The 24,344-nt window shown below is 42.0% G+C and overlaps 1 protein-coding gene across 2 annotated transcripts in view; it reads left to right on the top strand.

Moving 5' to 3' along the window:
• anos1b (anosmin 1b) overlaps positions 1-24,344 on the top strand; it is a 50,402-nt gene that overhangs the window by 1,868 nt on the left and 24,190 nt on the right. For both annotated transcript variants that reach the window (XM_085437146.1, XM_085437145.1), the window contains exon 2: positions 13,340-13,387. In XM_085437146.1, the coding sequence (XP_085293272.1) occupies positions 13,340-13,387 (48 nt within the window). The remainder of the gene's footprint in view (positions 1-13,339; positions 13,388-24,344) is intronic.

The raw sequence follows: 24,344 nt of genomic DNA, 5'->3' as shown, positions 1-24,344 counted from the left end.
TCTTTTGCTTTGGTTTTATTACTTTCCCTAGTTTCATGAATTGTGTCAGGTTGTTTCTGATTTCTGTTCAGTTCATTTTTTCTGATATTATTGAAGCCTAGTTGTGCTGGTGCTCCAAGCTGTTTATATTTGATCCATTGTGTTTTGTAGCTTTGCATTTTTGTGGAATTCTGTTTAACTTTGATGTTGGATTTATTGTTTTTTGGACTTTAATCCCCTCAATAAATCACTCGCCTTTTATTCATTGACGTCTGACTCTTAGCATTTTGCATTTGGGTCCTCACGTCTTAATAATTCCAACATATCACAAAACAGCAAAACATAGACCTGGTAGACATATTCCTCCCTGAATTTGAGGATTTCCAGTCTTTTCTCCTTATTCTACCAGTACAATGGTTGTTAGCTTGCTGCAAAGAGAAGAAAAGGGTTTTCTGAGGGTGTAGGTCTCAGTCTGTGGGTTCCAGGCGTCTCCTCTGCCCTTCAAAAAGCTTTCATACCTGTCACTGGCTCCCTCACTGTTATTGGCCTCAAGGTTAGCCACCAAGCTCTTGGGGGGGGGGGGGGGGGGCTCTTTGTCTCCTTTGTTACCAGCTGTCTGCCCAGCCTCGTTGTTGTCAGGCTCCTGCTCGGCCACCTGAATGGTTCTGGCTCTTGGAATCATTTTGTCCGGCTGCACAAAATTTGGTTCTTATAACTGATTAAAATAAAAAATCTTTGGCTTTTTTTAAATCATTTGAGGATGTTAGCTTGAGCTGTAGAAGACTTTGGTGTATACCAAAAGTATTAACCAGTTAGTTAAAATAATAATAATAAAGATTGTTGTTTAGGACTGCCACGATTAGTCGACTAGTCACGATTACGTCGACTATCAAAATCGTCGACGACTGATTTAATAGTCGACGCGTCGTTTGAAGCTTTGTAAGATCACAAAAGACGCGGGAATAAGTAGCAGGATTTAAGAGTGTAATAACGGACTGAAACAGAAGATGGCAGCACTGCATGTACAAGGATGCCAGCTGCCGTTAAACCCCGAAGAAGAAGAAGCTGTGTCCCAGAATTCATAGCGCAGCCCAGCTCAGTTTCCAACAATGGCGGCAGCTAGTTAGTTTTAATATTACTCTTATTATTCTTTCTGGGTCACAAAATAAACGTTTAGGCGAGAATGTAGCTGTGTAAACCTCAAATATCTGCTCAGTTTATCAAGACACCGCATATTTTCAAAAGCGCTCCGACGTTTTCGGAGACGTCTGTTACCCACTAGCTCGATAGTTAGCCGGGGGCAAGGCTCACTAGAGCCGTGAGAACACCGGACTCCCGGCAAATCGTTTTCAAACCCACCGCCGTCCTTCGCTACTCAGGTTAAACATGATATATGAGTCACTTAGATAACTTAAAAATGTTATTGTTTGGCTTTTTTCAGTATTTTATTTGTTCCTGAGTAAATCGGTTTGGCTGAGATTAAAGTTATAGTTTTTACACAGCTGAATAAACGTCAAGCAGACAGCTGATCATCAGAAGTGTGAGATGCTCCAGAATTTACTCCGGTGTCCTGTTATATTTTAGATAGCAAGGAGTTTATTAAACTCCACCGAAACAATCTGCAAATTTAATTAAAATTTAATAAACTATCATCTTGTCTTTATTTTTAGTTAGCACAGACCTTAAACACTTAAAGCTGTAAGCTAATGATAGTTATATAAGAGCAGATGCTGCTGGTGCAATCAGCTGTACGTTTTACGTCCAATGGATGATGATCTGATTAATCGAGTAATCGCAAAAATAATCAGTGACTATTCGACTATCAAAATAATCGTTTGTGGCAGCCCTATTGTTGTTGTTCGTTTCTGTTTCTAACATCTTTACAGTGAGGATTGACATTTTTTTCTATTTTGACACATTTTGTAGAGTCTGTTTGATTAAAAATAAATGTGAGATTAATCAATAATGCACTGATTTTATTGATTGATTCTTGATTTATTTATACACCAACACCAACTGGCTGTTATCTCCACATCCACCTTGCTAACTGAGCTTGCTAGCATCAACTTATAATTTAGCACGTTATACATTCGTTTAAATGCGGTCATCTCTGGCTCCAAAAAACCCAGACGACACAAACTACATCCATCTTTTATATACAGACTGTGATTAGAAGAAATCGGAGAGGAAAAGGACGCAGAGCCTCAGAGGTTTTAAAAAGAGTCTGTGTGTTTAAACCAAAATAAAAAGCACATCAAAATTCTGAGGAAACAAGGAAACAAATTTTCTTCTCAGCCACATCCTGGAGAGTTGCATCACTCCTCGAAACTATTATAGGACAGCTTAGAGAGCACACGGATTGATTGATGGGTAGGAGTATGTTAGAGCATTCATTCCCTCTAGAAAAAAGAAAAAAGCCTTTAGATAACAGTTCCAGCAACTACGACATCAGTAAAGACAAACCGAGCTTTACTCATCCTCCTCAGTCACCACACTCAGACACAAACACACACATTGCTTCCTCTGGCTTCATGTGGGTGAACTTTGTGTTTTTGGCTCTTTCTCAGTGTGTGTGTGTGTGTGTGTGGCTAGTGTGTAGCCACTAGAATTTGAGTCACCAGTTTTCTATTTACACCTCTCTTTATGCTGCGTCTCTGGGTTTTCCACTACTTTCCCTTGTATGGCGTAATAGTGTAATTATAGCTCTTTTGTGTGTGAGAGAGCACACTTAAATATATATATAAACATGTTGGTATGTTGTCATATTCCCAGATTCCTCCTTGATGTAAGCTCCTAAAATAAGCGAAAAACTCCCGTCTTGCCCGAAGAGGTGAATTATTTTACACATACGTAGTAGCTCAGATTAGCCCGTGTTCTTAGACGCTCACATGCTGTGGCGCTGATGGGATAAGGGCCGGCGGTAGGTTAAACGAGCTCTCTGTGCATCCTTGTCTAAGTGTGCGCATGCGTGCATTTGTCTGTCCCGACTACGCTGCGGTAGGTAACTCTAATCGGCCCAAAGGTCGGTCAGCCAACCAGTCACGCTCTGAAAAAGACCAGAGACAACGGTCAGGTCAGGTTGCACGGAGACAGACGAGGAGATAAGGGCAGGTGGGCAGACTCGGTCAAGCGTGAAGATGGGCAGAGGGATGGAAAGACAGGAGAGCAGGCAAGCAGGTGTGACAGACGCAGGTGAAGACAGACAACTCGGTGAACTGATACGTAGGCTATAGAAGTAGACTGACATGCAGCGAGACAGGCATCCAGGTGAGCGACGGCAGGAAACAAAGGCTTGTTTGATTCGCCTCAAAGATAAAGCCAGTGCAGCTTTGTGACTGCCCTGTCATTTGATCAGTGCATAGATGGTGATAAAGTTGTGGCAGTGTAAGAGCGACTCTCACCTGAAACCAGGACAAGAAATTCCAAAACAGTAAATCACAGCTGGAATGGCAAGGCTCTGAGGGCATGGCTTTGTTGCAGCTTTGGAAAGAAAGACTCTTTTGCCACATCTAGACTGTCGTGATATTTTATATGTGCTACTTAAATCCTTTTTTCCCCCTTGTTACTCCTTTCCATTGATAAGGAGATAAATGTCACACGTACGTCTGGGACAAACAAAGAGCAAATACTGGCTTGGGTATGGCCTCACCTTGCAAGGCAACTGGAGTCTTGTGAGATTCACAAGATCACTTTTTAAAAGACCATCCCCAGCTTGCCCGGCTTTGAAACTACGAGTTTACTACTCAGTAAGGTTGTAAATATCTGAAGAATCAACAGGTGGCACGCTGCCACAGTGCTCGACTGCAACTTTGCTTTTCCTGCTGGATGCTCTCCGTGGTTCATTAATCGAATTGGCTGTAATAGATCGTAACAGATGGATAGTTCTTCCAATAACCTGCCTTCTAAGGTGTGTTTCAGTGTTAGGAACAATAACTTTCTAAAGTCTCCACAGAAACACACATGCACACCGTTATACTCCAAGTTCTTTTTTGCACATTGTGCACATTGTTGCACTTTGTTTTTTTTGTTGCAATTTTTGCACATTGCACTTTATGTTGTCCTGTGTTGATGGTCTGTTATATGTAGCACCATGTACTGTAACACTGCACATGGTTGGAATGACAATAAAGCCACTTGACTAGGGCTGCCACAAACAATTATTTTGATAGTTGACTAGTTGGCGATTATTTTTGCGATTAGTCGATTAATCAGATGCGGATGCTGCGATGGTGCCTAGGCCTAACACGATGGGACCACGTCATGAACACCGACGTTAGAAAGAGGATGGGAATCACGCCAATCACAGATAAGATGCAAGAAGCGAGGCTGCGGTGGTACGGACATGTGGTACGGAGCGATGAGAACTCAGTGGTGAGAACAGCACTGCGGCTCAGCCCCCAAGGACGTCGACCTAGAGGCAGACCAAAGCGGAGATGGATGGACCGAATCAAGGACGACGTGAAGAAGATCGAAGCCGATCTGACCGACGCCCTTGACCGACCCAAGTGGAGACGACTTTGCAGAAAAGTGGACCCTGCAACCGAGCGGGAAAAACGCTAGGAGGAAGAAGTCGATTAATCAGATCATCATCCATTCAACATAAAACGTACAGCTTATTGCACCAGCAGCATCTGCTCTTATATAACTATCATTAGCTTACAGCTTTAAGTGTTTAAGGTCTGTGCTAACTAAAAATAAAGACAAGATGATAGTTTATTAAATTTGACTTATATATCATGTTTAACCTGATATGCGAAGGACGGCGGTGGGTTTGAAAATGATTTGCCGGGAGTCCGGTGTTCTCACGGCTCTAGTTAGCCTAGCCCCCGGCTAGCTATCAAGCTAGTGGGTAACAGACGTCTCCGAAAACGTCGGAGCGCTTTTGAAAATATGTGGTGTCCTGATAAACTGAGCAGATATTTGAGGTTTACACAGCTACATTCTCGCCTGAAAATATGTTAAACGTTTATTTTGTGACCCAGAAAGAATAATAAGAGTAATATTAGAACTAACTAGCTGCTGCATTGTTGGAAACTGAGCTGGGCTGCGCTATGAATTCCGGGACACAGCTTCTTCTTCTTCGGGGTTTAACGGCAGCTGGCATCCTTGTACATGCAGTGCTGCCATCTTCTGTCTCAGTCTGTTATTACACTCTTAAATCCTGCTACTGATTCCTGCGTCTTTCAGGATCTTACAAAGCTTCAAACGACGCGTCGACTATTAAATCAGTCGTCGACGATTTTGATAGTCGACTAATCGTGGCAGCCCTACACTTGACTTGACTAGACTTGACACAGGTTGGCAGACAGTTGGTTTTCTTTGTTTTTACGCTCTTTGCGCTAACTCACTGGCGAGCTTCCTAGTTTGAATACTGTCAGTCTTCTCGTCTAAACCCCAGTTTCTGACGGAAGGAGAAGGAGAAAGCTTTAAGATTTGGGAATGTAATAAAATCCCCTTTGTTTTGACGCTTGTTGTTTACAGGATGTAGGGCGCCACGAACTCGAAGGTGGACACAACAATGAGTCATGGGGCTTCTGTCGGGAAGCTTTCGGACCTCAAGGCTGTTCTTTTGGGAAGAACTTTATATTGTGTTGAGTGGACGTTAGTCATGATATATTCATCACACAAACAAGCCGTACACCATCACCGCGTTTGCTTCTGGTCATCTGGGTGTGATTAGCAGAGTTAATGCCTGATGTTAAAGAGACTTTCTACTGCACCTCACCACAAGCGCTGACCACAGCACACACCCACACACACACTTTCTCCTCCTCTGTCTCTCCTGCACACACTTTTGTTTTTTTTTTAATCACTGCATCTGGCAGAAGTGTGATTTATATCTCTCTCCCCTTCAAACACTGACGGGTGTGTGCAGCTGCGTGCGTGCACGCTGACCGTGCACGCGTCGTCGTGTTTTATTTTAAAGGCTAATATCAGGTTGTTTTTCCTTCAGCAAAGATCAGCAGCAGCAACCATGTGGAAGTCCTTTAGCGCAAGTGTTTCCTACTCCGAGGGTCAGTCTTGTGCTTCTGATGGGTCTCTCGTGACAGATTTTTCTTGCGGATCCCAGAACTGAAAGTTTAAGACTTAAGACCCAACAAGTGGAAAAACTTAAGATCGCTTTTTTTGTCTTTTATTTTATTGCAATACAGTGGGGCAAAAAAGTATTTAGTCAGCCACCGATTGTGCAAGTTCCCCCACTTAAAATGATGACAGAGGTCAGTAATTTGCACCAGAGGTACACTTCAACTGTGAGAGACAGAATGTGAAAAAAAAATCCATGAATCCACATGGTAGGATTTGTAAAGAATTTATTCGTAAATCAGGGTGGAAAATAAGTATTTGGTCAATAACAAAAATACAACTCAATACTTTGTAACATAACCTTTGTTGGCAATAACAGAGGTCAAACGTTTACTATAGGTCTTTACCAGGTTTGCACACACAGTAGCTGGTATTTTGGCCCATTCCTCCTGCAGATCTTCTCGAGAGCAGTGATGTTTTGGGGCTGTCGCCGAGCAACACGGACTTTCAACTCCCGCCACAGATTTTCTATGGGGTTGAGGTCTGGAGCCTGGCTAGGCCACTCCAGGACTTTCAAATGCTTCTTACGGAGCCACTCCTTTGTTGCCCGGGCGGTGTGTTTTGGATCATTGTCATGTTGGAAGACCCAGCCTCGTTTCATCTTCAAAGTTCTCACTGATGGAAGGAGGTTTTGACTCAAAATCTCACGATACATGGCCCCATTCATTCTGTCCTTAACACGGATCAGTCGTCCTGTCCCCTTGGCAGAAAAACAGCCCCATAGCATGATGTTTCCACCCCCATGCTTCACAGTAGGTATGGTGTTCTTGGGATGCAACTCAGTATTCTTCTTCCTCCAAACACGACGAGTTGAGTTTATACCAAAAAGTTCTACTTTGGTTTCATCTGACCACATGACATTCTCCCAATCCTCTGCTGTATCATCCATGTGCTCTCTGGCAAACTTCAGACGGGCCTGGACATGCACTGGCTTCAGCAGGAACACGTCTGGCACTGCGGGATTTGATTCCCTGCCGTTGTAGTGTGTTACTGATGGTGACCTTTGTTACTTTGGTCCCAGCTCTCTGCAGGTCATTCACCAGGTCCCCCCGTGTGGTTCTGGGATCTTTGCTCACCGTTCTCATGATCATTTTGACCCCACGGGATGAGATCTTGCGTGGAGCCCCAGATCGAGGGAGATTATCAGTGGTCTTGTATGTCTTCCATTTTCTGATGATTGCTCCCACAGTTGATTTTTTCACACCAAGCTGCTTGCCTATTGTAGATTCACTCTTCCCAGTCTGGTGCAGGTCTACAATACTTTTCCTGGTGTCCTTCGAAAGCTCTTTGGTCTTGGCCATGGCGGAGTTTGGAGTCTGACTGTTTGAGGCTGTGGACAGGTGTCTTTTATACAGATGATGAGTTCAAACAGGTGCCATTCATACAGGTAACGAGTGGGGGACAGAAAAGCGTCTTACAGAAGACGTTACAGGTCTGTGAGAGCCAGAGATTTTCCTTGTTTGAGGTGACCAAATACTTATTTTCCACCCTGATTTATGAATAAATTCTTTACAAATCCTACCATGTGGATTCATGGATTTTTTTTTTTCACATTCTGTCTCTCACAGTTGAAGTGTACCTCTGGTGCAAATTACTGACCTCTGTCATCATTTTAAGTGGGGGAACTTGCACAATCGGTGGCTGACTAAATACTTTTTTGCCCCACTGTATGTGTGTGTGTGTGTATATATATATATATATATATATATATATATATATATATATATATATATATATATATATATATATATATATATGAGCATGGGTTCTTGTTGTAGGACTTCATTAAAAAAAGCAGCTGGAGGCCTTTTTGTGAAGTCTGTATCTTTATTTTACAATATTCCGTCTTGATGGATTTGTTGTGTTGAATGTTGGCTTTTCATTTATAAAATATCCTTGAAGAAGAAACTTTAGCCAGATGAACAGCATCCTGTTTCACAACACTCCCCATCCTTTCCAGTCTCCTCCTATTAACTAATATTTATTTCCACATTTCACCTTCTTTTGACTGTCTCTTTATTCTTTTCAGTATCCTCCCTCTCTCTTACTTCCTCTCAGTCGCCCACATCCAGCTTCTTTTCTCCTTTTCTAGTCATCTCATGCAAGTCCACCTCCTCTTTCTCTCTCAGACTTTTTTTTAACATGTGCAGCTGTTTTGCCGCAGACACACATACATACACTTACCAAGACCCTATGAAACCTCACTCTGACCACCGTTTAATGGCCATACGGCACACAGACCCATCTAAACTGGCTTAATTGGCTCTGACAGCAAATATGTCCCATGAAATCGACTTGGGATTAGCTCATATGTGTGTGAATCCATATGTGTGAGTGTAGACTACAGAAGGCTCTAAAGTGGATTGACTGACACTGGAAGGATGTTATGGCATGAAGAAGACAGGAAAAAGAACGATACCGTGAAAAAGATTGAGAGCGAGGATGAAGATGTGAGGCCAGCAGGGGGGAACACGGCTTTATATCTCCTCTGTGAAAATCTGGAGATACTTAGCTGTCCTCGGTACTTTCGCTGGAAAATCTATAGTTTATCATCGGTGTCATTTTTAAGTCCTCTCCTGTCATTTTTACAGGAGTTGGCAGAAATGCAGAGACTTGGAAAGGCAGTGAGTCCAAATGAAACACAGAAGGAGTGACAGGGTGACCAAAAGAGGCTAATCCTCCGCTTCCGTAATCCCTCTGATGGTGCATGAATGTTCAAACAACCCTGCTTAAGGATCTATAAGCGGCACAAAGCAGCGTGATGTTGACAAAAACATAAAACTTTGGACTACCTATATACCTACATCAAATACTTCGTAGCAACCGATATCCATCCATGGTGTGTGTTTGCTAAGAAAACAGCACAAACTTGACAGATTTGCACTTATCATTTTGTTCCACTGTTCAGAAATCACACGGGAAGAAATGGAAGGTTCATACTTACAGCAGCTTTAATAGACCAGATAACAGCGCTCTCTCTCTCACCCATACTCTTGTCATTATTAGGTTCTTGCTAAAAACTAGCCTAATACCCAAAAGTTCATATAAATTCATCTGGCAGCTTCGGAAAGAGCTTCTGGGAAATGTGAAGAACGACAGCCAAAAGTATTAAAAGTGGTAAATTATACAACCCATCAGAAAGTACTCCTAGCAGCAGGTAGCAGCACTGAACATCACCAACTGATTGCACTAATGGATATCTGAGTTGCCTTTTGGGTACGTGGTAGCATAACAGCTCGGACTCATCGAGCAAAAATGTTTCACAGAGTAAGATTTAATATTGGCCAGTAAAACTCACAAAAACAAACCTGCCTTGTGAAGTGCATGTAGTATTTCTGCGAGGGCACATAAGGGTTTTCCTGTTTTGTTTTTGAATGGAAGCATATTTTCTTACACTTCAATGATACACCTCAATGTTGCAACGCTGAATTTATGCAGAAATAGATATTTAGCCGTCCTATGTTCTTCAGTGTAGATTCAGAGTGTGCACTCCCTTTTGTTTCATCGTCATTCAGCTGCATCTCCCTGTGCCCGGTTCTTCCTGATAAAAGGGAGTTCTTCCGCCCCACCATCAGATTGCGGAGGTTTTCTCTCTCTTACAATACGAAACGCCTCGAGGCGGCTGTTGCTGTAAATCAATTGTTGCGATCTAAATAAATTTAACTTGAGTGTAAAAGTGAACCTGTCTAAACTTCCAGGCTCACATTCAGTTTGTGTTTTCAAACAGAATCAGTCTGAGATGTTATCTTGAAAAGTTGTAATGTTGAGAGACTGAAGAAGAAGCTACTATAAGATGTGTATCCATAGCAACAGGGTTTTTGTACTGCAGACAGTATTAGCAAGCTTAGAAGTCAGCAGAGGAGGGAAGTGTTTCTCTCCGTGTCTCTATGCGGTACCATGACACCGGTTCCTTCGTTTCTGCCTCATCTGTTCTTCTCTGCATTTATTGTTCCCCACAGACTTGTTGCTAATCTATTCATTGGGGTTTACACAATTACTGTAATGTGCTACTGCTTCCGCCTTCCTTCTCTCTTCTGTGCCGTTTAAAGGCTGGTGTGCAGCAGCATTATCCCTTTAAACCTCCAGCACAGGTTACTATTAAGCCAAGGGTGTCTGCCCCGTCATTAGTCATTTAGTGATCACGGAGATATAATGTCAGAGGTCAGGAATACCTCTTTTTTTTTTTAGATACTTATAGATACTGGGAAACCTTGAAGCTTTGCTCAAGCTTAGCTCAAAATCTTCATTTCAATCTTATTCATTGTGTCTTTTTCTTGAAAGCTGACCAATTCTTCACTCCTGCCAACAGCTGGACAAGTGAGGCAGTAAGCAGCTGTAGCAGTGCACGGCGTGAGAGTATGAGAGGAATGAGGCAAACAAAATTTATGTCGAATTTGGGGCTCTAATCATTTTCACACATATACTCAATGGACGGTCTCTTTAGAAATCTGAGGTGACTTGCGGTTTGTTGGTTTTGGAGATGTAAAACAAGAATCTGGAGCTGTGTTCCCCGTCTTATAGTCAGCATTTAACTGTCTGACAGGCCTGTCTGAACACTTTATTTCAAAGTCTGTCTCAGGTTTAAGACCTTCATCACCCATGACTGATCTAGTGGCAGTAATTTCTTCACTTCCAGGCTTAGTGCTTGCACAAGTCACCCTCCATCCATCGATAACAATGTGCATCCGTTCTGAGCGTTACAAGCGAAAGCGTCAGTTCAGCATCTTCGGTACCGTGAAATCCCTTAACTCCTAATCTCTAACCTTTAACCCCAGCACTGTCACCTTAACTATAACCCCATAGCCCTCATAATACCAGAAGAACAAATGCTAACCTAAAACCCTGAAAAGGGTGTGTGTGTGTGTGTGTGTGTGTGTGTGTGTGTGTGTGTGCAAAGAGTTGAGCTGGTTCAGGCTAAATACAGCTCACTCAGGAGAGGGTTTAAGAGTTGTTAAGGGGGCTTATCCAACACACACTAGAGGCTCAGTCTTTCTCTCTGAAGGCATAGCCACATAACAACAGGCAGTTACACACAAGTATTATAATAGTTGTTTTGAAGGTGCACAAAGGCTTCATGATTTTTCTGATGATGACAAAGCATTTCAGAGGGAAGGGCCGCCTGTTGTGCCAAAACTGACTATCCTGCCAAAGGAAGCTCAAAACAGCTGGTAGAAATTGCTATTTAAAGGCATCAAAATGACTCAAAATCCTCGAATTATTGCAGAAAAGCCAAATGAAAACTTAATAGTTTGTTTTTACGCCAGTTTAAGGGCTCAAAAGGGGGTCTGTGAGTAGTTACAGCCACACTGTGAAACAGCCACACTGTGTTCATGGATAATAGTTCTCCACGTTCAATCCAAAGTACCGTATTTTCCGCACTATAAGGCGCACTTAAAATCCTTTAATTTTCTCAAAAATTGACAGTGCACCTTATAATCCGGTGCGCCTTATGTATGAATTCTGGTTGTGCTCACTGACCTCGAACCGATTTTATGAGGTACACGACACTCAAAAATCCGTCAAAAATGTTTTAGTACGACTTTGGTAAGCTACGAAGCCGCACCGCTTGATGGATTGTCGGCTACCGTAGTCAGAAGCCTGGCGGAGTAATCTATTCACTTCAATTCAATTTTATTTTTCTAGCGCCAAATCACAACAACAGTTGCCTCAAGGCGCTTTATATTGTACAGGTAGATCTTACAATAATAGATACCAAGAAAAACCCAACAATCATATGAACCCCTATGAGCAGCACTTTGATGACAGTGGGAAGGAAAAACTCCCTTTTAACAGGAAGAAACCTCTGACAGAACCAGGCTTAGGGAGGGGCGGGGCCATCTGCTGCGACCCCAATCTGGGTCCAAAACTCCGTCTACTTCAGGTTCCAAAGTCAAATGATCACTGCAGCATCACTGAGAGTTAAAAACTGTCTAAATTCTTTCATCTTTAATAAAATGATCAGCGTTGCTGCTTTACCAGGTGTAACAATTAAGTTTAACATCCAGGCATCCATGAAAACAGAATTTAACGGAGTTAGAAGTTAGCAGGAAGTTAGCTCGCTAGCTTCCACCTAAACATGATATAGCATGTTCTGACTGAGAGATTTCTGAAAAATTCAAACGTACAGCTCTGCTATCACTTCCAACATAAATGAAGACAGGAAACTAAACAGCAGTGACGTTTGTAGGGTTACTGAAGTTGGGCTAGCTGGTATATAATGATGTGCTACGTGATCGCTAACGACACAGCTATGTTAGCATAACATAAACACAATGAAGCTGGAGGATGAACGCTAACTTTTTTCCATTCGATAAAAGTTAACATGAGGGTTCCCGATGGTTAGGGACAAATGCAATCGCATGGCAGGATGTTGTAAATGGACCAAACTTCAGTCAGGAGAACAACTGAGATAATCCATCCAGAACACGAGGTTAGTCATTAATATACTGCAACAACACGGGAATAGAGCAGCTGCAAGAGAATTCAACATTAATGAATCGATAGTACAGAAGTGGAGGAGCAAGAAGAATGAGCTGAGTAAGTTTAACTGGTCTGACTGTTCTGCTTAATGTGTCTTATAATCCGGTGTGCCTTATGTACGAAAACAGACCCGTTCATCGACAGTGCGCATTAAAATAAGGTATGATGGAAGACTGGCAGCCCGCCCAGTGTGTACGTAGCCTCTCGCCCATTCTTATGAATTTATAGAAGTGTCATTGCATGAATGATACAAAATAAATAGATTCATTAGTTCTGTATAGTTGTTGTCTAGACGGTGCACAGAGTCAAATAAGGGAAAACTCTGTGTGATAAGGGTGGGTTGGTTTGGTTGATCTTTATTTTTGTCCGTGTGGTCATGACATGTCGGATACCGCTGTCATATTGGTTACAGCAGCCGTGTTTACCGGTGGTCTTGACTCACTCAGCAATGAAGAGTGCAACACTCACACTTACAGATGCACACATAACCATACATCTCGCTGAGTGACGTTGTCCCTGTCTGGTTCTGCAGCCGCAAACCTAGAATGTTTAGTCATTTTTCACCCAGAGGATAATTACCTAAATAAGAGAAAGGTGGAGTGTGTCTGTTCGCATGGCTGGTTATGTAATTTTGTCAGTGACCTTTTAAGCAACAATATTTTGCTTTCTGTCTCCTTGTGCGTTATGCAGTAGTCACACATAAAGGGATTGAATGTGGGGAAGGAAACACGTCACGATTTATTTTTCTCTGTCTGTGTTTGTTCTAATCCTTCCTCATCCTCTCTGTTCTTTTCAGAGTGACCAAGTCCTGGTTTGGTGTGAAAACCACAGACGCTGTGCTCAGGTAAATACTACACACACTCACAAGCTTGGGCTATGACATCATACCAATTTGTTAATTTGGTCCAAGACTTACCAGGAACATTAAGCATATAACCAACCCCTCATTGTCCCGTTACCTCAAACATCAAGAAACAGTCCTAACCCCTAAACAAAATAGGAGCGAATGCCCGGGTTCGTCTTCTTTTAGCAGCATACCCTGCGCAGTGCCCAAAGCTATAGCCTGCCAAAAACACCTTCCTTGAAAATTACCTACACATTGTGTTGACACAGACCAAATCATCTACAATGGAGCACAACTGATTCCTCAGCAGATCTTATCTATCTGCCTGTTTTTTGAGCGGTATCTGCCTTCATAATGGTCGATAAATGAAAATTAAAAAGTAAAGAAGAGACAGGAGAAACATCCTTCAACCCTGTTATCAGTGTTGATGTTGCATAGTTTGTCCACCAGAGGGCAGTCTGCACGTATCTGTTCACAACTTGTGTTTAAAACATCGCAAACACAAAAACCAGCTAATCCGAGCCGAGTCGGGCAGCGTGGAAATGAGTAAATGAATAACTTCACATAACAAATGTTAATGGAGGGCTGTTTATGTTTTGCGTATCAGAAAGAAAAAAATGATTGAATATAATATATCTTTTCTAAATATCAGCCGTAGAAATCCTGTATCAGTCGGATTCTGTTAATCAGAAGGTAATAGTAAAGTTTATCTAACTTTCTCAAAGTGGGACTGCAGTAGCTAGTTGCTGTAGCTAGCTGCTGTAACAACTAGCTACAGCAACTAGCTAGTGCTAGTTGCCACTAGCCACTGCTAATAGCAACAGTTTAGTTACAGTTGTCTTGTGATAGCATAAAAGTACAAATGCAAATGATGGCATTTATTAAGGTCTATGGAGATTCTGCAGGGCCGTAAATCAACTTCACCTGCATAAAACTCTGGCTCCAGAGTTAGCAGTGAGGACCAGTTAATTGAAAAAAGTAATTAATTACTGATTACTGATTACTTCTCCATTAAGTAATCCCATTACTCTACTGATTACTTATTTTCAAAAGTAATTAGTTACTTATTAGTGATTACTTCCCCAAGAAAGTAATCCTGTTACTTTATTGATTGCTTATTTTCAAAAGTAATTTTGTTACTTTTTAAAAACATGCTACCCAAACTGAACACGTAATAAAGCAACAGACCTTTCAGCCCAATTGTAATTTTTTTCTCCATAATCCATTATATAAAACTGAATCATATGAAAAAGTCTCTTTTTAAAACTTGTTTTATTAATTTTAATCTTTTAACTTTATATATCAAGCAGAAATTAAATTATATGCAACAGTCTTTGACTTGAAGAAATGTGTTTAACATTTAAACCTATTTTCTGCATATTCCAGCATCTAAAATAAAATCATTTTTTGTGTTTACACTCACTCTTTCAAATAGATGCAAGTAAAACACAGCAACATGTCTGTGAATGTCACATTCCTGTGGCAGCGTGCTCGCTGCTCGCTCAGAGCTGAAGTTTAATTTTTCGCTGTACAAAGACGTTTTCTTCCCACGCAGAGTGTGCAGTGGACACTAATGCTTTTGTCGCTTTTTACAGAATCAAACTCAAAGTATTCTGAGTACTTCCAAGCTTTAAACGCTGCACGGTCGTACTCTCTCCATCACTCCATATTATCCACTGTTGATCTGCACACGTCTGTTGCTGCCACGAACGTCGTACACTCTCAAAATCAAAATCACACTTTAGTAGCGCAGTAACGTTGCATGCTTATAGGAAAGTAACAGTAATCTAATTACTTTTTTTTGCAATGCTAATCCCTTACTTTACTCCTTACCTGAAAAAAGTACTGCGTTGCTGCCCGTCTCTGGTGAGGACCGCAGAGTCAAACCAAAGACAAAAATGTAAAAAAGATCAGAGGAAGTGAGATCTTTGCACTAGTTGTACTAAATGCGTTTGGCACAGATTTGCCTCCTGTCACATGATTAAAGCAGCCTTTTAAACTCAACACATGCATGCTTGTGGCTGTGTTACTGAATATCGTTTTTCAGCATATTATCTCGGTTTGATTAGCTGGCACATTTAAAACATTGGAAGCGTCAATTGAAAATGAGCAGAAAAATATGCACACGTGTTTTTTGTCCTCGGTGTGTACAAGAGCATACTGTAAACTATCCTGAGTCTGTAGCAACAAACTTGATTGTGCAACTGCACGTTAGAAGGCCAAGTGCCTCATAGTGGCCCACCTCAAAATGAAAAGGAACTTGGTGAGAGTGTCCCTATCCATTCACTCTCCTGTGGAGTCTTTAAGCCTCCACATTGCTTTCGTAATAGCACAGGTTGTGTTTTCATTTCAAATAATGTTCTCCTCTGTATCCCATTATCCATCCTCCATGGAGCAAAAATTAACGTGCTTATTCACTTTACACTGTCAGTAGGCTCAGGGTCTGTGTGTGTGTGTGTGTGTGTGTGTGTGTGTGTGTGTGTGTGTGTGTGTGTGTGTGTGTGTGTGTGTGTGTGTGTGTGTGTGTGCAAACATGCACGTGTGGTAATTCATTGTTTGGTTCAGGAAGCGTTTCCGTGCCCGGTATTTTTAGCTGCCAGTCTGTCCGCTCTACAGCAGTGTTTCCCATCGTAGTCTTATAGCAGGCCAACACACAAGACTGAAACTAGTTCTCCACGGTTTGGATGTTAATAATCATGTTTTAAATGTGTAAATACTAAATGCTAAAAACCTAAATCCAGGGAAATGCACAGCACTGTGCAAAAGTCCTGAGCAACCAGCCAGCAGCAGCCAGACTTCTCCAGGTTTTCTGAGATCTTTCAAAGTTCTTCTTTGAACTTTGGCTGCTTTATTGTTCATTTTCAGTGGAGTGGTTTTGTTTGTTTCACCCGTGAATCATTCAAGCATGTTGTTTAAGTACGTTGTTACTAGCAGTTTATCACAAAACACATAATTTGTAATTTATTTTGTTGAAACTATGAAAAATACCAAAATATAACGCAAAAAGCAAAAAGATTCCTTAAGAGCCAAAACCTGACATATCTCAGCACAGTGTGTCAAATAATAGTGCAGAGTGTCCTTAAAGAAATTTAGGAAACTGGACAAGTGGAGGACAAAAGAACAAGTGGGAGGCCTGAAAACTTTATCTAAAGCTGAAAGTCATGTCCTTAAGAAATAGGAAAGAATCCAGCAAAGACCTGACACCGAACCAGAGAGATGCATCTGGAACTTCAGTTGATCTATCTGCAATTCGCCAAAACCTCATCAGAAATGGTCTCAGTGGAAGGGTGGCTGTCAAGAAGCCATTCTTAAGGAAGTGAAACAGGGGGAAAAGGCTGCAGTATGCCAAATTACACAAGAACTGGACTAAAACTCAGTGGCAGCAGTGGATATGGAGCGATGAATCCAAATTTGAAGGAGGAGGTGTGGAGAGAGGTAGAACAGCCAGTGTCTACAGCCTTTAGTGAAACACGGGGGAGGCTCTGTCACGATTTGGGGCATTTTTCAGCCGGTGGTGTTGGTGATCTTCTCGAAATTAGGGGGAAATGTGAATGCAGGAACGTATTGTTGGATTTTGATGCACCGTGCAAAACCATCTGGACAGTTTCTTTGACAGTGGTCACTGCAGTAAAGAGAAACGTTTGTGCAGTGCTCTCTTAGAAAAGTGTACTCTAAGGACGGTACAAAGATAATGATTCTTTGCTATAAGTAACAAAACATGAAAAATGTCCTTCAAATAACCTTCCATCACGACCTTTTACTCACTGACCGTAACTCACTCTCGACTTCTCGAAAGACTAACTTTTTATTGATGCGTTTTCTGAACTCCTCGCTCGAGTTCAGACAAATCGAAAAGCCTCAACCTAGCTGGAAGCACACCTGAGCAGTATTTCACTTCTTACGACATTTCCAAGCTTTGCTACAAATTCACAAGACAGTTGGATAATGGAAAAGGTACAAACAGGCACAGCGAGAGGCCTTTTCTGTATAGCGTGTATTTCAGTCGAGTGTGTATGCGTTTGTAATGGGGTCAGTGGGGGTTAGTGTCAACAGCAGCCAAGAGCCCCCACTGAAAGCTCAACCACCAGACCGTTGCAGGGGATACCACGCTGAGCGAAACATCAACTTTCAACTACACTTACCCCCGCCGTCACCTCAAACAAAAAAACACAAACAGATATTGTTCCTTTGACCTGCCCACACTAATCCCTTCCTTTGTCTCGACTTCTCCAGTTCTTCCCAGTTTGCTGCTTCTACAAAGAAACATCCTATCGTTTCAGAAAATATGAAACAGAAGTTTAAAGCCACGTCTTTGTGTTTTGCTGTTGTACACGTGTGAATACCGGCACGGCATTGCGGCAGTCTCTCAAACTGGCCGGCGGAGGTCGACGCAGTTTTCCTCTCAGACAGCGTGATACTGCACAGACGTGCACCGTGTCTCTTCTTGCTTGTTTGAATTGCAAAGTTATTAATTCTTACTGTTTTACAGCCTGTTGAAAGTGGATACAGCCCAATTTGTAAAAGTCACCGCAGTAGGCCAAGCAAAATAAATTAGAGCAGAAAAGCACATATCCTAGTCCTCTGCCGTAATTGCCAAGATTAATCAAAATAACGAATTGCATAGCGAAAGAAGTCCAGCAGTGTTTAATGCACTCAAGGTGTGCGTATTTGCTAACTGGATGTTTGAGAGATGTTCAGACTTTGCTGCTTTTTATTGATTATGCACCCGGGGAGCGTTGCACGCTGCACAGTTTACGTCTTGTTGCTTCACAGGTTTTTGCTAAAAATGAAGAGAACTCTAGTCTGCTCTATTCTGGTTTGATGTTTAACCCCTGATCATGATAACGGGTTACTGTGAGATACAGAAAGACAGATAAGGATCGCTGAGAGTGATTTGGTCACACCAGAGACTCCAGTCGCTGTAATGTGAGACGGTCTCTATTATTGTTCTCGCTGAAACGTCTCAGCAACATTCAATATATCCACATGACTCTGGGGATAATCTGACTTCTCCTCAGAAAAGGTTGCAACAATGCAGTACTGTTTATTTTTAATAACGTACGTTCAGGATACATATATATATCTATATCTACACACATACTGAAAAATCACAGTGAGCCCGACAAAGTCCTTTCCTCTAAAAAAGAGCAGAAACATATAAAAATGGTTTCTTTCACTTTACAAGTATGTAGGTTTCAAAATCTCAGCAGGTATTTGCTGTCAACTTGACTGTGGCGTTTATGACACATCACGAAGGCGATAAAACATACTCATGAGCACGTGCAGTATGTGTCTTGATGCATGCTCAGTCATCCAGGTAAGTAAATCCCAAAACGTTGATTCTCCGGTGTTGCTTCAACAGCTGCTCTTGTAGAAGTAAGCAGCTACCACACATGTGAGGTTTTGTCTTGGTTGAGTGCTGCAGTTACTGCTCGTACAGTTAGCTTTTGTGGGCAGAAGTAAATTCTCAATGCATCCACACAGACACAACCTTCTTAATTGAAAGCTGCAGTTAAATGAAACCTGATCTTAAAAGCCAGCATCATGTGTGCCTTCAGAAACTGCTTTTTGTCCAAAGACACGCATGAATTGATGATCCCAAATTGGCTGTAGGTCTTAGTGTGGGAGCGAACGATCGTCTGTGTCTCTGTGATGTCCCTGGGATAGGCTGGTGACCTGTTCACAGTGCACCCTGCCCCCTGGGATGGAGCGCGGCTCCCCCACGACCCTAAATTGGATAAGTAGTGAAGAAAACAGACAGATGGACACTGTTAGGATTTGTACTCTGCGCTGGATAAACTATGTGATGTTACACTGATCTGAAATGTTCTTATTAACCAAAAGCAGTTATAGCCAAAATATAAGCTGACATTAGCTGATATTGTAAAACCGAATCGGTCACGTTTCTATATTCAGCTGCGGTCTAGATCATTTCACTCTGAGAGAAAAAAGAATGAGAAACTCAGAAGGGAGGAAGTAGCAGGGAGTCCACTGGTCGTTAGCCGTTGATCTGTTGAAGGAAAAACATGCCTCTGAATGTCTGATTTCAGGCGCTTTCTCTCGGGAACTACATTTTCTTGTGCTTATAAACCCAATTTTAGGGTTATTAGGTAGGCAAATCTAACAACAATGACTCAGTCTTAACCTTCAACGTTCGACCGGAGGATCTCATAAAGCCTTTTGGCAGTGTAGCATGCTCAGTAACTTTTGATGGAGACTTTTATGGAACAATTTGGGACTAATGTTTGTCTCCCTTCAGCTGCTTTTTCACTCCCTAATGCAAAGCTGAGCAAAGATGGACTTACTGACATTCAGCATATGTAACACAGTCTGTCTGCTCACGCAGCATACTCCCATCCATAGGAGTGGGTGCTTGTCTTTTTCACAGTACTCTATATTTCTCAGAAGTTGTAGCTCCGGTGAGCTGAGGCCTTTTTACACAACAAACACAAAGGAATAAAAAAATGTGATGAAACAAGATCACAGGTAAAGGAATGCACCTCAGTAGAGCTTCATATATATCTGTGTGTTGCATACGTCTCTCTGTCGGAGACAAACACCAACCAGGCGGATGCTGCCATAACACACATGGTTTGTGTCACACCGTCAGTGCGCTCTCTTTCATGGGAGCTCACAAAAACTAAACTACAGCCCTCACTCAATTCCTCTATCTTTCTATTTCCTGCTTTTATCTCTCTCACACACACACACACACACACACACACACACACACACACACACACACACACACACACACACACACACACACACACACACACACACACAAAAATGTTGGGTATTCATATCTTGTCTAGCCCCTTACCCCCAAATGAAACCCTGTCACTAAAACCACATTTTGAGTCTCAAAAATGCCTTCAAACTCGTTGGGACCAGGATTTTGGTCCCCATAAGTATAGTAAGCTTCCAATTTTTGGGCCCCACAAAGCTATGAGTACACACTCACACACATACACATACATATTGCAGATGTAGTAATGTGTACCAGGTGTTTAAGACAGTAGGATGTCTAACAATAAACAGATCTGGTGAGGAACAAAGGAGCTCATTTATATTGTGATCATCCCATCATTCTTCCCATCTAATTTATTGCTCTGAATTTACATGACTTTACTGCAGTAGGTCTGTCTATCTATCTAATCTATCTTATCTATCTTATCTATCTTATCTATCTATCTATCTAATCTATCTAATCTATCTTATCTATCTTATCTATCTTATCTATCTTATCTATCTTATCTATCTATCTATCTATCTATCTATCTATCTATCTATCTATCTATCTATCTATCATAAATTATAAGAGCTGTGGCAGATTTACATTTTTGTACTTGTTCCGTACTCCAGCATCTCCTGGTGTTTCCTAAAGCAATTCTCCAGGTCAGGTGGGATTTGTAGAGACTCCAGTACATTGCAGAGCATTCGTGAAAAATTGTAGACACATTGCAGAATTCACATTCGCTCCATTAACTGCCATGTACCCACAGATTTGAGTAAGAGCTATCAGTCTGTCGCTGTCCGGACCAGATGAGGTGCCCTTCCCTTCCATCACGTCCTTTAAGTTTCATATTCTCCCCCCTGCAACCCGGAGACTTCCAGAGAACACTGCAGGATGGGTTATACATGTCATGGGAATCATGCCACCGAATTGCTAGCTGGCATCATATCTGGAGCCTTTCTGTGTGAAGTTTGCACCTTCTCCATGTCCAAAGACACAAGTTAATGCATGCATGTTAGATTGACTGGCAAATCCAAACGGGCTGTGTGTGAACATAAACGGTCGTCCTCTCTGTGTTAGCTCTACCTGTCCGAGGACTATGGTAAAGGGTTCACTTATCAAATAGTTGACTCCACGGTCCAGTCTGCAGGACTCTTCCTTTCTCCTCCTTAGAGTTTAGAGGAGATCCTTCTGTCTTGCTTACTTTGGAAGTGCAACAGCTGCAAACAACAGCTTATATAAGCCTCCATGTCCTTTCCTGGCAACATTTTGATATTCAGCTCTTTTCCACTTTTCCCACAGTCATTTCCAATCACTCATCCTGGCTGTGCCAACACGTCAAATAGCTGTCAAGTCGAGAGTTGCTGGTTGGTACATATATAACGTGTACTTGGCTAAAAGAGTTAACTCTATCAAGCTGTCAAATTAAATAGTTTAACCACCACCAGGCAGCAAACACGTGAGTGTTATTGTCCATGCTTTATTTGTTAGTCCAGCATCTGTTCATTGGGAAAAAGCAAAGAGAGGGTTAGGGAATGGGAAAAGGGAGGAAGTTCTGGTAGTATTCAGTCAGAGGTCCTTTGTGGGCACATGTGCTTCGAGAGGTGAAGAAGTTAAACACTAAACTAACTACAAGCATTCGTCTTTTTTCGCTCCTATGCTTCATACCAGTCTCTTCCCGTTTCTCTATCATCTTTCTTGCAGCCCTTTCCCTCCTCCCACAAGCTGCCGTCTTAAGTTAGCTCTCATTGTTTTGCATGTTTTTCCAAAAGTCTGGAAAAAGTCTAACATGCTTTTCAATGGGATTTTTGGAATTTGTTCCACTGCTTTTCACTCAAATGCCACAAAGCCCGTAGTGTGTGTGCACATGTGTGCGTGCACGTGTCAGTATTTAGATAATAAAGAAAGAATCCTCCTGTCTTCTGAAGTGATTTGCAGACTTTCATTTGACAATACACCTTTAACCTGATGACAGACAAGTTATTATGTGTCTTAGCAAGGTTTGTCATTAAGAGGGCCGAGTCTAGCACAGGTAAGCTTTGCTGGAAATCAGCTTGGTTACTTTCAGGTGAAAACTTCAAGAGGGTGCTATTTTTTACCTGGAAAAAAGCCTTCAAGTTCCTGAAATAGCTGATGATTGAAGGTGATGCAAACTGATGGCGCTTTAATGTCTTTAACAGGATAAAGATACAAAGCACTCTCTCTCTCTTGCACTGGGGATTCAGTATAGCTCCGTTAAACACATTTACATATTTATTTATAAATTATAGAGTTCATATCAACTTTAATTTAAAACTGTGTAAACGGTCAACTAAATCACCCAAATTCTATTCACACTGTAAAGCAATATGAACAATCAAATGAGGGCATCCAGTTTTGCGTTGGGATGAGTCTTGCTGCTGTGGTTTCGGGTCCACGTGTCCCATTAGAAGTCTAGAGTGATAAAACATTTCTAATGATGGATGTGGCGTCCTCCAGGATAACAGTTCCCCCATCCACAGGACGCGAAGACTCACCGAGTGGTTTGGTGAATATGAATATGGTGTGACTCATACACTGTGGACTCTGAACCCAGCTGAAAGCCTATGAGAAGCTGTGGAAGATTTAAGATGGTGCTCTCCACCTCCATCAACTGAAAAGCAAATGAAGGAAATATTTGGGGAGAACGGTGCAGAAGGAGAGTCAACGCCAGGTTGCACTGAATCACTTTGTGTTGTTTTTTCCTTGAGTTAGTCACCTGTGTCTTTGTACCACAGGTTACAGCGAGCTAAATAAACTCTGAAGAGCCGATGACAGGATGAGCACATAAATAAGCAGCAGCAGTTTTCCACGTTGCCTCCCCTGCACTAGTGCCTGTGTGCAGAGTGAGCACATCTGGTGGCTGTCTTTCTTTTCTCTGTCACTCTCGCCCTCCTTTTTTTTTCTGGACCTGCTTCACTGTTTGTCTTTCATCTCCACTCTCCTTTTCAACTGACACTCACTTCTCCCCCTCCTCCGAAACCACATCTCTCCCATTTCCTCTCCACCCTCTTGCCGAGTGCGGCTGTCATCCCTCTATTGTGGCAGGTGAGGCCGTAAAACAGCGGGCGAGACCGGAGGAGGGCTGAGAGACGAGGTGTATGCGTGTGTGATTAATTATTACAGAGATATGTGAAGAGCTCCTCTGCAAACTATGCGCACACATGGACACCTAGACAGTCATTAATCTTGGCTTTGTTACAGCGTGTTGCTGTGTTAAACAGTAACATCGCTGACCTCTGACCTGAGCTGCGTCTGCTGCGTTCTCTCTCTCACACGTAACTCATCATGTGGCCTTCAAGTCCTACAGTGTCCCTTTGCCTTCCAGCTCCTCTTATACAAATACAGTGGATGCATGTTTCAGTGATTTATTACATTTAAGGAATATTTGAGTGTGTAAGGTGTGTAGCTCCTTCATGCCACACGTTTCCAGCTTCGGTCCATTAGTCTCTGAGTCCTGTGCCTGGTTTTCATACATGGATTTAATTGTGGGATTTTTTTAGCTTCGGATCTTCGTTGTGGATCTTATGTCATGGATTTGAGTCTTGATTTATCTTTCGTGTTGCAGATCTTCTAGTAATGTGTTTTGGTTCAAGTCTTTTTTTTTACTTTTCACTCCTTCTTTGCACTTTTAGCTTCCTCTTGTTTTTCTGTTAGTACCGATTTTATTGTCCCTGTTGTCATGTCTGATGTGATGCTTCTTATCTCTGTGTTTCATGTTCATTTCATATCCTGTGTCAATTTTACTTCCTGTCTCCCTGGTTGGTCTCACCTGTATGGAAGCCCGTTTCTGCCACAAAAAACAAAAAAAGTATCCTTAACTCGACATTTTGAGTTATTTTCTTGAAATTTCAACTTGTTAGCTCGAAATTTTGAGAAAAGTAACTCGAAATTTCGAGTTAGCTCTGCCAATCAGTAATCTACGTGAATGAGGTCATTGTCTTGTTACCTGGAAGGATATGGCGGAGAGGAACGAGCACTCAAAACCGGATCGCAACAAATTGGCGCTTTTGAGAGTACGTTTGCTGTGATTCAGCTAATAACACAAGGATTTCATCATTTGTGAAGCCACACTGAAAATACTGAAAATACAATTTGTACATTCATGACTGGCTGTAAAACTGGTAGCTTAGCTGTAGCATTTGTAGCTGATGGCTTCAGCTTCCGGGTAACAAGGAAATGACGTCATTCATGTAGATTACC

The sequence above is a fragment of the Copadichromis virginalis genome, linkage group LG17, assembly GCF_057382275.1.
Source record: "Copadichromis virginalis isolate Kocher_CV1m ecotype Utaka linkage group LG17, C_Virginalis_male_GT1.1, whole genome shotgun sequence".
NCBI classification, from domain to species: Eukaryota; Metazoa; Chordata; class Actinopteri; order Cichliformes; family Cichlidae; genus Copadichromis; species Copadichromis virginalis.
This window is presented reverse-complemented; position numbering and strand designations above follow the sequence as displayed.